Genomic DNA, 14023 nt, shown 5'->3' on the forward strand with positions numbered 1-14023 from the left:
AGAAATAAAAGCAGAGAGAAAGGATATGTTTTGATGCTTCAGCCTACTCAACTATTTCTTGATCCCCAAGTGCTTTAGCTTAGAAACCTTTCCAAGCTGGAGAAAGCACTGCAACATATTGGTTAGAGAGGACCAAGTTTTGCTTCTAAACAAGCTTTGTATAGACAACTAAGGATGATGGAGGCTTCCAACCTCATAATCTCTGTCCTTCCCTGTCCCACTCTTTGGTTGGTGAATACAAAAGGTGAGCTAGAAAGGAAACTTCTGAAGAGGAACTAAAAATAGACCATGGGAAATACCTCCAGTAGCCCTTCTTATGTATATTTTAGTATCCTTTTGTTTAGTGCCTGGATTGATACCCACATCACCCCTCCTTCTCTCCCTAAAGAACTAAGGAAGATATATAACTTACTTTTTTATCAGATTATCATGGCTATAGAGCTAGAAGGGACCCCCAAAGTTATCTAATGCAATCCTCTCATTTTGGAGTTGAGGAAAACTGAGACTGTACAGGATAGTGATTTTAGAGGAGAGAGGTTTTGTCCAAGGTCACACAAGTAGTAAATATCAAAGGCAAAATTTTCATCAGTGCTGTCCTGGGCTCAGCTCATACAAGTGTTCAAGAGCCAATTGTGAAATTCCACTGGGAGAAATTACCCTTCATAAATCAGCAAATACTACAAATATGATCTTGAGTTACTGCTTGATTGATTGTCTGGACTTAAAATGATAAGACGATGTTAATAATACAGATTTTCTTCCAAGAAAGATGGTTGTTAAACATTTAGCAGCACATCACTGATTTTACCTCAGGTTCTAACTCTGTTTAGTGGACAGCTAAGTGGTACAGTGGACAGAATACCAGACCTAGAATCAAGAAAACCCATCTTACTGAGTTCAAATCTGTCCTCAGACACTAGCTGTATGACCTTGGGCAAGTCACTTAATCCTCTTTGCCTCAGTTTCTTCATCTGTAACATGAGTAGGATAAGGAAATGGCCAATATCTACAGTATCATTACCAAGAAAACCTCAAATGGATTCACAAAGAATCAGACATCACTGAAAAATGGCTGAACAGCAATACTGTCTAGAGTTAATTAATGGTTTTTTTTTCCCTCTGGTATTATGTTGTCTCCATTTGCATTCAGGCTTGTCAGTCATTAAGAAACTGGGTACTCTGGGTAAAGAGGAAGAGGATAAAGTAGGTGTGCTGGGGTAGAAAGAGAAAAATTCATTTAAGATGACTTATTGTTGTTCTTTTTTCTTATACTGTTTTGTGTCCTTTGGAGTGGGGAAGATATATGCAAAACAAACGATAGGTCCTCAAAAAATGTAAGAAATTCCTAGATCCCCCGAGCCATCTGATTTAGTTAGAGATCATCTCAGCCAACCCCCTTAGTATAAATAATGATTAAATAAGCAAGAAATATCAGAGTTGAGATTCAAACCCAAGAATCCTGACTCCAAGTAACCTTTCCTTTCCATAATTTCATTTCTTTCCATTATATCATTCTTTTGCGACTCTCTCAAAGCTAAGAATCAATCAATAAGTTGAGTGCCTACTATGTGCCAAACTACTAAGTGCTATGCTAAGTATTAGAAATATTTTTAAAAAGCAAAAACAGTTCCTGCCTTCAAGGAGCTCACATTCTAATGAGAGTAACCATATGTAATTAATGATGTACATACAAAATATATACACAATAGATGAAAGGTAGTCTCCCAGAGAAGACTGTCATTTCCTTCTCCAGCTCAATTTACGGATGAGGAAATTACAACCAGTAGGAGAAGGCACTGAGAAAATTCTTCTGCACAAGATGGAATTTTAGCTGACTTGAAGAAAAACAGAAAAGTAGAAGACTGTAATGAGGGGGGCAGAATGATCCAGGCATAAAGGAGAACAAGAGCAAAGGCAAAGAGTAGGGCAGAGTGCATTGTGTGAGGAAAGGCAAATTGGCTCAAGTCGTCTAGCAGATCAGAGTTTGTAGAAGGAAGTACAGTATAAGAAGGTTAGAAGGTGAAATCAACTTCAAACTTCCATTACAGAATAACAAGATGAACACACTGAACTAAAAATACTGGAAAATTTGGCTTTCAAGGCACTGAGATGACCAGCAGCCATTTATGTAAATGGACATCCTTGCCTGCCCATATAACTCAAGAAACAAAGAAAAGGAATTCCTCATATGGAAAATAAATGCTATTTATCTGCATTCATACACAGTTAAATAATACTCCCTAGCCACTCTACTGAATGTCATACCAAAGATATAATGAATGCAGATTTGTAGACTGTGCGCACCCATGCTTGGTATGAACTCCCTTCTCAATCTGACTTCTCTGAATCTCTATCTCCTTCAAAGCTCAACCAGGTACCACTTTCTTCCTAAAGCCTTCTCTGTCCCCCAATTTCTCTCAATTTCCTTCAACATTCTGGTTTCTCTCCACTGGATGTCCTCCATTTCCCTCAAATTATCTATAATTCTATGCCCACACCCATATCTACTCCCACTGGCATGTTAGCTGTGTAAACACAGGGCCTATTTAATTTTTTTTCTTTTCATCCCAAGTGCCCATCACAGTGGAGAGCCTTATAGCACATAATAGATGCTAAGCTAGCCTATTAAGCACATTAAGCACAGGTGCTTAATAGATGCTAATTGAATTTTATTCAATTATTAAACCCATGGAAAAGTTGCTATCCTATATACTCTTACAAGCTATAAACCCTTTATGTGTAAGCTGGATTATTTTCATGGAGATCACACATTTTATAGAATTTTAATTTTTTTAATTTAAATTTAAAAAATTTTAATTAAACAATATCAATTCCTTCCTAGCTTCCTCTTGCTATCCAGCACACTCTTAGGTTGCCTTCCCCCATCTCTGCTACCCTCCTTGACCATCGACTGGTAGCCTAGATCACATTATAAATAATAAATATGTTAATTTCTCAAATTAATATTAATAGAACGTGACTAAGAGGCTATACTCACTGCTACCCAGAATTCCATAGCCCACAAGTAGACTACCTGTTCCATAATCCTGACATATAGATATCAGCACAACTCTACTTATAACACCTTAAGCCCTTTCATTGTGAGGGCATCATGTGCTCATGAGAACTCCATCTGGGAACCTGTCTATTACCCCAAGGCAGGGAGTTAAGCATTGGTAAAGACACAGGTGGAAGTAGGTAAAGTTATATATCTGTCTTAGATCACATCTGGAGTATTATGACCAGTTTGAGGTACCACATTTTAGCATTGGCAAGATATGCCAGAGGACAGCCAGAGTTGGGAAACCAGGATGTTGAAGGGTTTCAAGAGCATGCCATATGAAGATCAGCTGAAGGACTGGGAATGTTTATACTGGACACAAGAAAACAAGCTTAGTGAGGATAGCCAGGATTTGAAGGGTTGTCTTCCTGAAGCGAGACTGGTCTTGTTCAGCTTAGCTCCAGAGAGGAGAATTGGGAGGAATGAGTGGAAGTTGATCAGAAGATTTTGTTTCAAATACGGGAAAAAAATTTCCTAGAAATTAGAGCTATCCCAAAGCTCAATGAGCTGCCTTCAGACTGAGGCCAGATGATCACTTGTCATTGTAGTAAAAAGAATTCTTCCTTAAATATTGGTGGGCTAGGTGGGCTCTGAAAGTCCTTTCCATTGCTGAAATTCTTTAGTTCTGTGATTCTGTGATGATCGTAAGAATCAGGGAGAGGTCATCTATGTATTAGAATAGGTCAGTCAGTGATGGGCAAACTTTTTAAAGAGGGGACCAAAGGAAAGGAAATGCTCATCTGTCAGTCTGTTTCTAAGGCTCATTGTATTTGTCAGACCACCCCCGTACCCCCACCACCCTCATCTGGCCCCAGGGCCGTAGTTTGCCCATCACTGGGATAGGCGATTAATCAGGGATATTCATGAAGGACTAGAGTTGGGGTGACTCCCTATTGAAGTCAAAAATCAGAGCATCACAGTTCAAGGAATAAATACAAAGGCAAGGTTGAGTACTTGGTTAAAGAGAAATTCAGGTAGATGAATTGCAGCAATGAATATGACTCTCTGGGAAAGAAGTTGATCTGTTTAGAAACAAACAAAAACAGTAAAACTTGGGCCTTTTCTCTCAGATCTTTAGACTTATTAAATTGGCTCTATCCACCAAAGAGAATTCTGCTTTTGTTAGGAGACACTCACTTGTGAACATTCTTATTCCCCTCAGGAGCTTTTAGTTTCCTCTAAGATGGGAAAGCCACATCTTTCTGACCTCACTGTCTCTGTGTTCTCAAGAGATGTAATATTACTTAAAGGTGATCTGTTTTTCCAGAAACTCCTCTGAACTTTCAACAAGCTATCCTGATTTTTTTCCTATGACAAGAACCTGACCTAAGTCTAAGTGACCTTTACATCTTAACACTTAACTTATTTAACTTACCTTTAACACAATTAGGTTCTCTCTCTCAGTCTCTCTCTCTCTCTCTCTCTCTCTCTCTCTCTCTCTCTCTTGCTCTCTCTCTGATAAATCTATATTTAATATGTATATATAAATACAAAAATAATTTTATCTTCCTTCTAATCTAATCAGCCTCAGGTCTAGAAATATCCAGTCCCTGCCTATCATAGTCATCATTTTCTCCATTGCTGCTAGCTTGGTAACTTCCATCTCTTAGTAACTCCTTTCACATTCTCTCTCCTTGTTTAGAAAAAGCAAGAGTTCCAGGAACTGGTGCCTTTCTGTGGAGGGTGATAATATCCTTCTCTATCTAGTTTCATAGATTGCATAATCTTATGTAGATTGGTTTTTTAGAGTTACAGCAAATTTTTAGTGGGGTGATTTCATTATAGCATTCCAAAGGCAAATAAAATAACATTGTTTTCTATTCTATTCTGGTTAATAGCTGTGTTCTGGGTAGTAAAGACAGAGATGGACCTAAAACCAGGAATACTGCGGTTCAAATGTCTCCTCTGGTACTTAGCTGTTTGACCACTATCCCATAATATGACTGTGAACTACAGGGAGCTCCCTCTCTAAGGTTTCTCAGCTAAATGATAAAGGAATTGGTGGAGGGGATTCACACACCAAGGAAATCACTAATCTTTAATGAAACTGCCACTGTCCACTATTCTGGATTGTTCACAGCTTAACTACCTCCACTGATGTGGGAAATCAAATATATCTGAAATTATATTCTAAGGCAGACACTAGTAGTTTTGAAAAGGTGGAATGCCAAGGTTCTAATCCTTTTCCTTGTGATTGCTGTGGGAAGAGATAGCAGAGATTTAGGTGAGGGGTTGAAAACAGGGTACAGACAAGTAATAATCATGCTCTAGCATGTTCTTTTAAAATCTTTTTTCTAGCATGCTTTTACAGAAAGCTATAAATCAAACGAAGGATTCTCAATCTATTTTTGTGGCATGGGCTCCTTTGGCAGTCTGGTGAAGCCTGTGAATCTGTCTCAGAATTATCTTTTAAATACATAAGATAAGAGGTATAGGACTATAATGTGTTATAATTAAAATTATTTTGAGAGACTGATCTTGTGTAAGAAATATCAGCTTATTGATTATCAGTTCATTGGTTAGGCCAGCATTATAACCATTAAAGTGACATAGGTCAATGGTCCTTTCTCAATGACCAGAGACCCTGAAGCTTGGTCAGGCTGCTCAATAGAGTTTTTTTAAACCCTTACCTTCCTTCTTGGAGTCAATACTATGTATTGGCTCCAGGGGGGCAGAAGAGTGGTAAGGGTAGGAAATGGGGGTCAAGTGACTTGCCCAGGGTCACACAGCTGGGAAGTGTCTGAGGTCAGATTTGAACCTAGAACCTCCTGTCTCTAGTCCTGGCTCTCAATCTACTGAGCTACCCAGCTGCCCCCTGCTCAATAGAGTTTTAAGAGCTCATTATTCAGCCCTTTCCTTGAATATCCCAAGACATCACTAATTGGTAAATAGCTAATGAAACGGTGGTCCATCAAACTAAACACCCCTCTCCATCCTGATGTCATGGGGAACATGTACACAAGAAAAGAAACTTTGCCCCCTTCATTTATTAACCAAATTCTGTTAAAAAGGGACACATTCCTGGGGATTCCTAAGAACAAAGAAAATGTAAAAACCTGTAGTCTGGATGGTACCTATTCCTGGTACAGGAATCCTCTCTAATATACAGGCCCTGATGGAAGAATAAGTTCTCGCTGAAGGAAACGAATTATATTGAAGTGTACTTGTCAGAAAAGTTGTTTTAAAAAACACATTCACAAACCACGGATTCAGAACTCTAGCTTACTCAAGCAGGGAGGGTAGGGCACAATGGTATAAGTTGGCCAGGTGGGCCCAGAAAAACCCAACAAGGAAATCTGGCTTGCTTGCTACTGGCTGGAGGTACCTGATCTAGAAGTTGTGATTATAAACGTAAGGAAAGAAAGCTAAATTTTGTTCTAATGCTACATATCCCTGGCTCTGCGACAGTGTACAAAGCATGTGTTCATCCTGATGTATCTGATCAAGAGAAAATCCATTTATGAGCAGGAGGATGTGATACTCGATCTTATCAATATTCTCGGCCAGATACACATTCATGTATTTGTTCTCCCTCTTAGTAGCATTAATGCCAGAATAAGTGGCAAGCATCTGGCTTCTAAAAGCGAAACACAGCTGCTGTCCTCATGTCTATAAGTGAGGTTCCAAGGCACCCCCTCAGGTGCAGGCATGCCAGGGAACAGGGCAGGAGTGGAGAGAGAGAGAACAATCCCTACTTCTTGAGATTTGGTAAGTGCTAGAGGAGACACTGACAGACAGAAGTAACCGCAAGGGAGGATAACAACTATGAGATCGATAAGTAAGCATTGTGGCATCCTGGGAAAGTATGACAGATCATACCCTCATTTCAGCAGGGTATGTTGGGGAAGGGGAAAGGGAAAAGATTCTGCCCCATTGGGAGACGAGGCACGGCAAGGGAGAAACAGAGACCCAGGAGCCCAAGCACTGCTGTCTGGTAACTTCCTATTTTAACCACATATTCTTGCTCACTAGGGTCCAGACTGTTTTCAGTGCTACTGAAGAGAGAGCAAATAGAGTCAAATTCCCATTAATTCAGTGGTCTGTGGGAAATTTTCAGTTTTTCCATCCTAGAAAGGTACATTTGCTAAAAAACAGAGGAAGCATCAGGTATTCTGGTGACTCCATTCTAAAAAGAAATTATTACTAGTAGTAATAATAATAACTTACCTGGCAGTAAAGAAACTGAGAAGATACTCCCTACTCCACTTCTTTCTAGAGGTCCATAGTTGTGCAACATTACATATAGTAACAGGCATGTGTTATTACATAGCATTGTTACACATGTTATTATGCGTTGTTACATGTAATCACATATTTTTCATTGTATTTGAATTAGTCAATCGGTCAACAAGCATTTATTAAGTGTTTACTTTGTATCTGGTGCTGTGCTAAGTGCTAGAAATACCAAGAGAACTCAAAACAGTTCCCTGCCCTCAAGGAGCTTAAAGTCTAATGGAGGAGTTGCTGTTCAATCATTTCATTCATGTCCAGCTCTTCATGGCCCCATTTGGGGTTTTCTTGGCCAAGATACTGGAATGATTTGTCACTTGCTTCTCCAACTCATTTTACAAATATAAACTGAAGCAAATATGGCTAAGTGACTTGCTCAGGGTCACACAACTAGTAAGTGCCTGAAGCCAGGCTTGAAGTCAGAATGTGAAGCAAACAGGGCTAAGTGACTTGCTCAGGGTCACACAACTAGTAAGTTTGAAGTCAGAATGTGAAGTCTTCCTGACTTCAGGATGGGCATGCTGTCCACCTACCTACCTCCTAACAAAAGAGACAGCACGTAAATAACTATTTGGATACAAGATATATATCCCACCTACCACCTTCCTGATTCCAACTCCAAGGTTCTTTCCATTGTTCCACCTTCCTGCTCCCAATATCATACCCCCCAGACCTAACTTATGTTAGGGACCACAAGGCGCTTTTCTGTATGGCCCTTTTCCCCTGGCCAGACTCCCCTATTTCTCCAGGTTCCTTTTACTGTGCTGAGGGCACAAAAAGGTGGGTTTTTTTGCTCCCATCTTACACATTCCTCTCCACTCCAACCCCCTCAAAACTCCAACCCCAACCAAGCCAGCTCTCATCCACTTGGTTTTAAACTCAGATCACAAGGAATATTTATGATGTTTTGATGCTGAAACAAAAGATACGGCCAGGACACATACAAGCAAGCCTGTAACATTTAGCCACCGTAGATTCACTGTGATCATTCTTGGACATGCCATAGCACACGTGTGTGTGTATCCAAAAGCTGATCAGCTCTAGAAGGACTATAGACTAGTTCAAATGGCTCTTGAACATTGGAGTTTAAATTGTTTTATATTTGGGAGAAGAGAAAGTATTTTTTTAAAAAAAAAAAACCCTTACTTCCATCTTAGAATCAATATTGTGCAAGGCAGAAGAGTGGTAACGACTAGGCAAAGGGAGTTAAGTGACTTGCCCAGGGTCACACAGCTGGGAAGTGTCTGAGGCCAGATTTGAACCTAGGACCTCCCATCTCTAGGCCTGGCTCCCCATCCACTGAGCCACCCAACTGCCCCCCAGGAAGAGGTTTTAATGAGTGATTGGCTAAAAACTCTGATATCTATTATATATTCATCCCTTTAGCTCCGACCTAGAATGGAACAAACTCATCTAACATGTCTTTTCTGACTGACGCTGAAGCTTATTGGTTGATACATCTCATTTTAAGGCATTAATAGAATTTCTTTGAGGCAGGTGGCTGGCGTGACATCAATCTAACTTACAATCTTCACAATAATATGTAGTGTATGTGGTGGGGTTCAGGTAGGGGAGTGGGGAAGAAAGGCAGAGGGTAATAGCTAGTGCACTGATGCAAGGAACACATTCTGAAGGCATTAACCTCTGGCTTCTGTGCTTTCGTTACTTTCTTATAGGGATTGACTATCTCCATCCAGATCTTGCTGCAAACTACGTAAGTACAAGCTACCCTTTCCTGGGAAATGTGGGTTTATTTATTGGTCTGGCCTCTTTGTTGGCCTTAGGAACATGCAACCATTAGAGCCACCAGTCTTGTAGGTGCTAAGTCCTTCTTCTGAAGGCAAGTGGACTGAAATGGGACTTGGCGCCATGTCAACTTTGAGCTCATTATGAAAGACGAGGAATGGGGGCAAAAAAAGAAAGGAGGCAGAGGAAGGAAGAGCATCTATAATTTGGTCCTTTCCGTAAAATAGGGTATCTTACAGAGAAGCCATAGGGTATAAAGGATAACGAGTTCTCCTCAGCATCAAGAAGACCCAAGTTCAGAACTAAACTCCAATACATACTGGCTAGGTATCTTTTGACAAGTCATTTGGTTGTTTTAATAGTCCAGGAAACTCTCTAAGATTATAAATTTCAGGATCTCTATCGACTTGTGTTGGTAGAGGGAATTTGCTTACCAGAAATGCCTAACACTGATGAAGTCACAAGTCCAGACCAAAACCAAAAACAAAACCTACCAACCAACCACCTTACAGGGATTTTTTTTGAGGACCTACTGAAATAATACATTTAAAGCTCTCTTTAATTGTAAAACACAATGAGAAGTTTAAATTCTTGTCCAACTTTTCTCTGCTGAGTCAGAACATAGAGTGGAATTCTTTTTTTATTATTTACAACATAGTAATTTCCCAAGTCACTCTACTAACACACATTTATTTCTTATAGCTTCTTGTAACAAAAACAGTTAAGCAGAAGCTAGTATACAAAACAACTTCACCTCCTAGGATATGCAATATTTTGTACCGTATTACAAAAATTACTAAATAGAAAAATAAAATAATAAAAAAATAAAAATTTACTAAATTAATTACTAAATAACCCTCACAATAGTACCAATAGTCCCCTACCTCTCTAAGATGAAGAGGAAAGGGTAATTTCATAAATCTCTAGGAGGAACATAGGTTATTTCAATTCAATTTCAAAAAAATTTAATTTAATTAATTTCAAAATAATTTGTATTAGGTTACCTTTTAGGTTTTTTTTTTAATTATGTCATTATACATATAGTTCTGGTGGTTTTTTTTTATTTTTGTATCAGTTCACACAAGTCTAACATTTTAAAAAATATTTTATACTCCTTGTTTCTTATTGCACACTAATATTCCATTTCATTCCTATGCCACAATGCATTTCTCCATTCCTCAATTGGCGGGCATCTACTTTGTTTCTTGTTGTTTGCTTTCACAAAAAGTTGTAATAGAATTCTAAACTAATTAACTCTCTTAAAAGACTCTACCCGTTTGGGGTTTATTGGTTTACAAGTATTATGTGCAATTCTATACATAAGAATCATTCAAATGTATATAAATACTATTAGACCTTCGATTCTATATAATTCAAGTACACCTTTTCTCTGTTCTATAAAGCTTTCCTCATCCTCAACTTTCCAAATGCTTTGAAGTACCAGGTGATATACCTTTTATTTTTGATACAGAATAAATCATGAATGAGAAAATAATAGAGATAAAGGTTGCTGCTGGGTACATGGCCCTCCCTGTTGTTTGAGTCCAGAGATTCATGCCATATTTTGAAGGATGCCCAAGTCTGGTCAAAATCTCCTTAAATATCATTAAATACCATTTAAGGATGCTTGAATAAATGATAGTTCCTTCTCTCCCCATCCTAAAAATTATTTATCCTAAAATCAGTTCATTCTAAAATCATTTTTTCTAAAATCTATTAATTTTTCTTAATATTTTATTTTTCCACAATTATGTGTAAAAACAATTTTAATTATTCATTTTTTTTAATTTTTGAGTTCCAAATTCTCTCCATCCTTCACAACCATTTTTCTCACTTCCTCCCACCTCTTCCCCCTCCCTGAGACAATAGGCAATCTGAAATAGATTTTACATTTGCAATCATGTAAAACATTTTCCTAATTAGTCATAAAATCTATTCATTCTAAAATCATATAATAAATAACCAAATATAAATAACCAAAAATCAACATTCCAGTACAAAAAGAAAAAATGTAAGTGATCATATATGAAACTATCACCACTATGTATGTATGTATATATGTATACATATATATGTAATGCATATATGTGTATGTGCATGTGTTGCTTTTAGCAGCAATATGACAATGAATATGGTCTAAGAGACAGGAAGACCTGGGTTCAAGAACTGCCTCTGATACATATTATCTGACTTTGGGCAAGTCATTTTACTTCTAAATGTTCTATCCAGCCCTTTGAGACTCTAAATTACAGAGGAGATGCCATATTGCATTGGTATAAGAAAATTCCTCATCTGGGAGTTCCCTACATTAATAAAATCATAGTTCCTATTCCCCATACTAACTTTGAAGACTATATGGCATAGTAGGATATGGGGCTTATAATCATTATAATGAGTTCAAATTCTGCCTTAGATGCTTATAAATGTATTACTTTGGGCAAGTCCCTTAGTTTCCATGTGTCTCCGTCAACTCTACAATTTATCTAGTAGGACAGAGTTGGATTAAAAAAATCTACTTGGGGAAATAATTCCTTACTTTTTGGAAGTTTTCTTTACTGTCACAATTATAGATTCTTTGTATTCAAAGCCTCATTTCATACAGGGCTTGGCATCAAGTATGTGCTCCATAAATGCTTTATCCAAATAATATGAATTTTTAAAAGGATTTTATCAAAGTATACTGAAGCATATATTTCTCTCTGAATTTTTTTCCTTCTGTGTATTTTTCCAAATTTTGTTTTGTCATTGTTTTTACATTTTCTCAGTAATGAAGTCACATAATCTTGCTTCTTTGCTCTCCATCATTTCTATAAGTCTTCCCATATTTCTTCATATTCTTTATACTTATAATTTGTTATGGCATAATCATGTGCTATTTTACTTATACCTCGTAATATATTGAGCCATTCCCTATTCATTGTGAATGAATTTTTTTTATTATTTACATTTTTCTTTTTGTCTTGTTTGCTATCATAAATACTGTTACTTGAATATATTTGCTTTTGTTCAATTGTAGGTTTGTTTTTAGGAGGTTTTGTTGTTTTTTGTTTTTTTGTTATGCCTATCAGTAATATCCTTTCAGCGGGATTGCTAGGTCAGAGGATTTGAACAACTTTACAGCTCTTCTTGTCTATTGCCATATTTCTTTCCAAAAAGATGGCACCAATTCACAGCTCCACCAGAAATGTCACAGTGTCAGGCTGTTTTTTACCATCCTGGAAAGAATCATTTTTCAAGCTTTGACACATTCACTTCAAAAAATAAATCCTCAAAGCTTCAATGGAAGATTGCTAAATTAAATCTCTTATCTCCAAACATAGTAGTGTTTATTATTATTATTATTATTATTATTATTATTCTGAAGAGAATAATTTCTAAAAGATGAGAAGGGAGAGAGAAAGGGAGAGAGAGAGCAGAATTTCCAATTTGCAGTGGTTCTATTTCATCAATACTCCAAATCATTTATACTCTTCCATGTTGCATAAAGAAAATGGAGTTTTTCTAGTTGCTTAACTTCCCATGACCAGATGATGGACCACTGATAGAAGTAATTACCATTAGAGAATTTATTTCCATTTGCTAGTTTGGGTTCATCCATCCAAAAGAGCTGGGCATATATACTTATATTAATATTTATGAATATACATATATGGGTATATATATGTACATGTACATTTTTAAATAGGGGGATTCTTTTTAAATTCTATGAATCATTGTTTGAGACACAGTTTTGTATCATATTTAGGCACCTAAGTGCATATATAAGTATAGTAATGGATAGAGCACCAGACCTGAAGTCAGGAAGACCTGAGTTCAAATCCAGACACCTACTAGCTGGGAAGGGAATGTAGCCTGTTTTGGGCTTGACTTGAAAGTCAAGGAGACCTGCAATCTAGTCCTGGTTTTGCCACTTACTGGATGTGTGACCTTGGATGTATGACCAATGCACATGAAATAACAAAAATTAACCCCATCTGACAAATACATTACTATCTTTGGAGTAGGAGAATTCACTCAAATATCTCCAATAAAAAACACTGAAATTTCTGGAAAATTAGTAATTTTGTGGCAGCATCCGCATTGGTAGAAACCTTTTAAAAATCCTCTTTCTCCTCTCTCCATCCTGACCATCACCCTATAGTAAAGCCTTACTGTTGAATTTCATTTCCTCAGGAATTTGTAATTTCACAAGTTCCTAAACATAGCAGCATGATAATAGGATAAAAGATGGAGATCGGGCTTGTCATGACCTCTTTTCACTGCCTTGTGAATTTCTCAATTTTGGGCTCCTCAGAACTTAAGTGAGTGAGGATTTTTGATAAAGATGAGATTAAAGAATTTAAGTCTTATGCTTTTCCTAAAGTATTCATATCCATAGCTCTCCCCTTACTAAATTAAAATGCCAAGGATAAACCTATTCCCACAGCAGTCTGAGGGTTCTAGAAATTTCTCATAACATGGATTTAATTCATTTCTTTTCTTTCCTTCACCTTCTAAAATCTTTCTATAGAAGCCTCAAGTTATGGTTTGGTTCATAGGATCATGGAGCTAGATGTATAAAGCTTCTTATAAGTCTTCCTTATAACTCTTCTTATAAAAGTCCAAACCTTCATTTTCCAAGAGAGTATCCTTAGGCCCACAGAATTTAAGTGACTTGCCCAAGGTCACACAATTAATAAGGGTAAGTTTTTTCCACTGTACCTCATCAAATGATCCAGTACCTTGAGGTTCTGCTAACCTAAAACATATTTGTAACATATTTGGACTCCTAAGTGGTACAGTGGATAGAACACCAGACCTGGAGTCAAGAAGACCTCAGTTCAAATATAGTATCAAAAACTGGCTACAGGACTCTAGGCAAATCACTAACTTTTGTTTGCCTCAGTTTCCTCATCTATAAAATGAGGATAATAATAGTACCTACTTATTTTAAGAATAAAATATCCAATGAGATAATTATTATAAAGTGCTTAACACAATGCTTGG

The 14023-nt window shown here is 37.4% G+C and overlaps 1 protein-coding gene across 2 annotated transcripts in view; it reads left to right on the forward strand.

Moving 5' to 3' along the window:
* The window catches only part of PCSK2 (proprotein convertase subtilisin/kexin type 2), a 319189-nt gene that overhangs the window by 156205 nt on the left and 148961 nt on the right, over positions 1 to 14023 (forward strand). For both annotated transcript variants that reach the window (XM_044660725.1, XM_044660726.1), the window contains one exon: positions 8968 to 9005. In XM_044660725.1, coding sequence (XP_044516660.1) covers positions 8968 to 9005 — 38 coding nt within the window. The remainder of the gene's footprint in view (positions 1 to 8967; positions 9006 to 14023) is intronic.

The sequence above is a fragment of the Gracilinanus agilis genome, chromosome 2, assembly GCF_016433145.1.
Source record: "Gracilinanus agilis isolate LMUSP501 chromosome 2, AgileGrace, whole genome shotgun sequence".
In the NCBI taxonomy this organism is placed as follows: Eukaryota; Metazoa; Chordata; class Mammalia; order Didelphimorphia; family Didelphidae; genus Gracilinanus; species Gracilinanus agilis.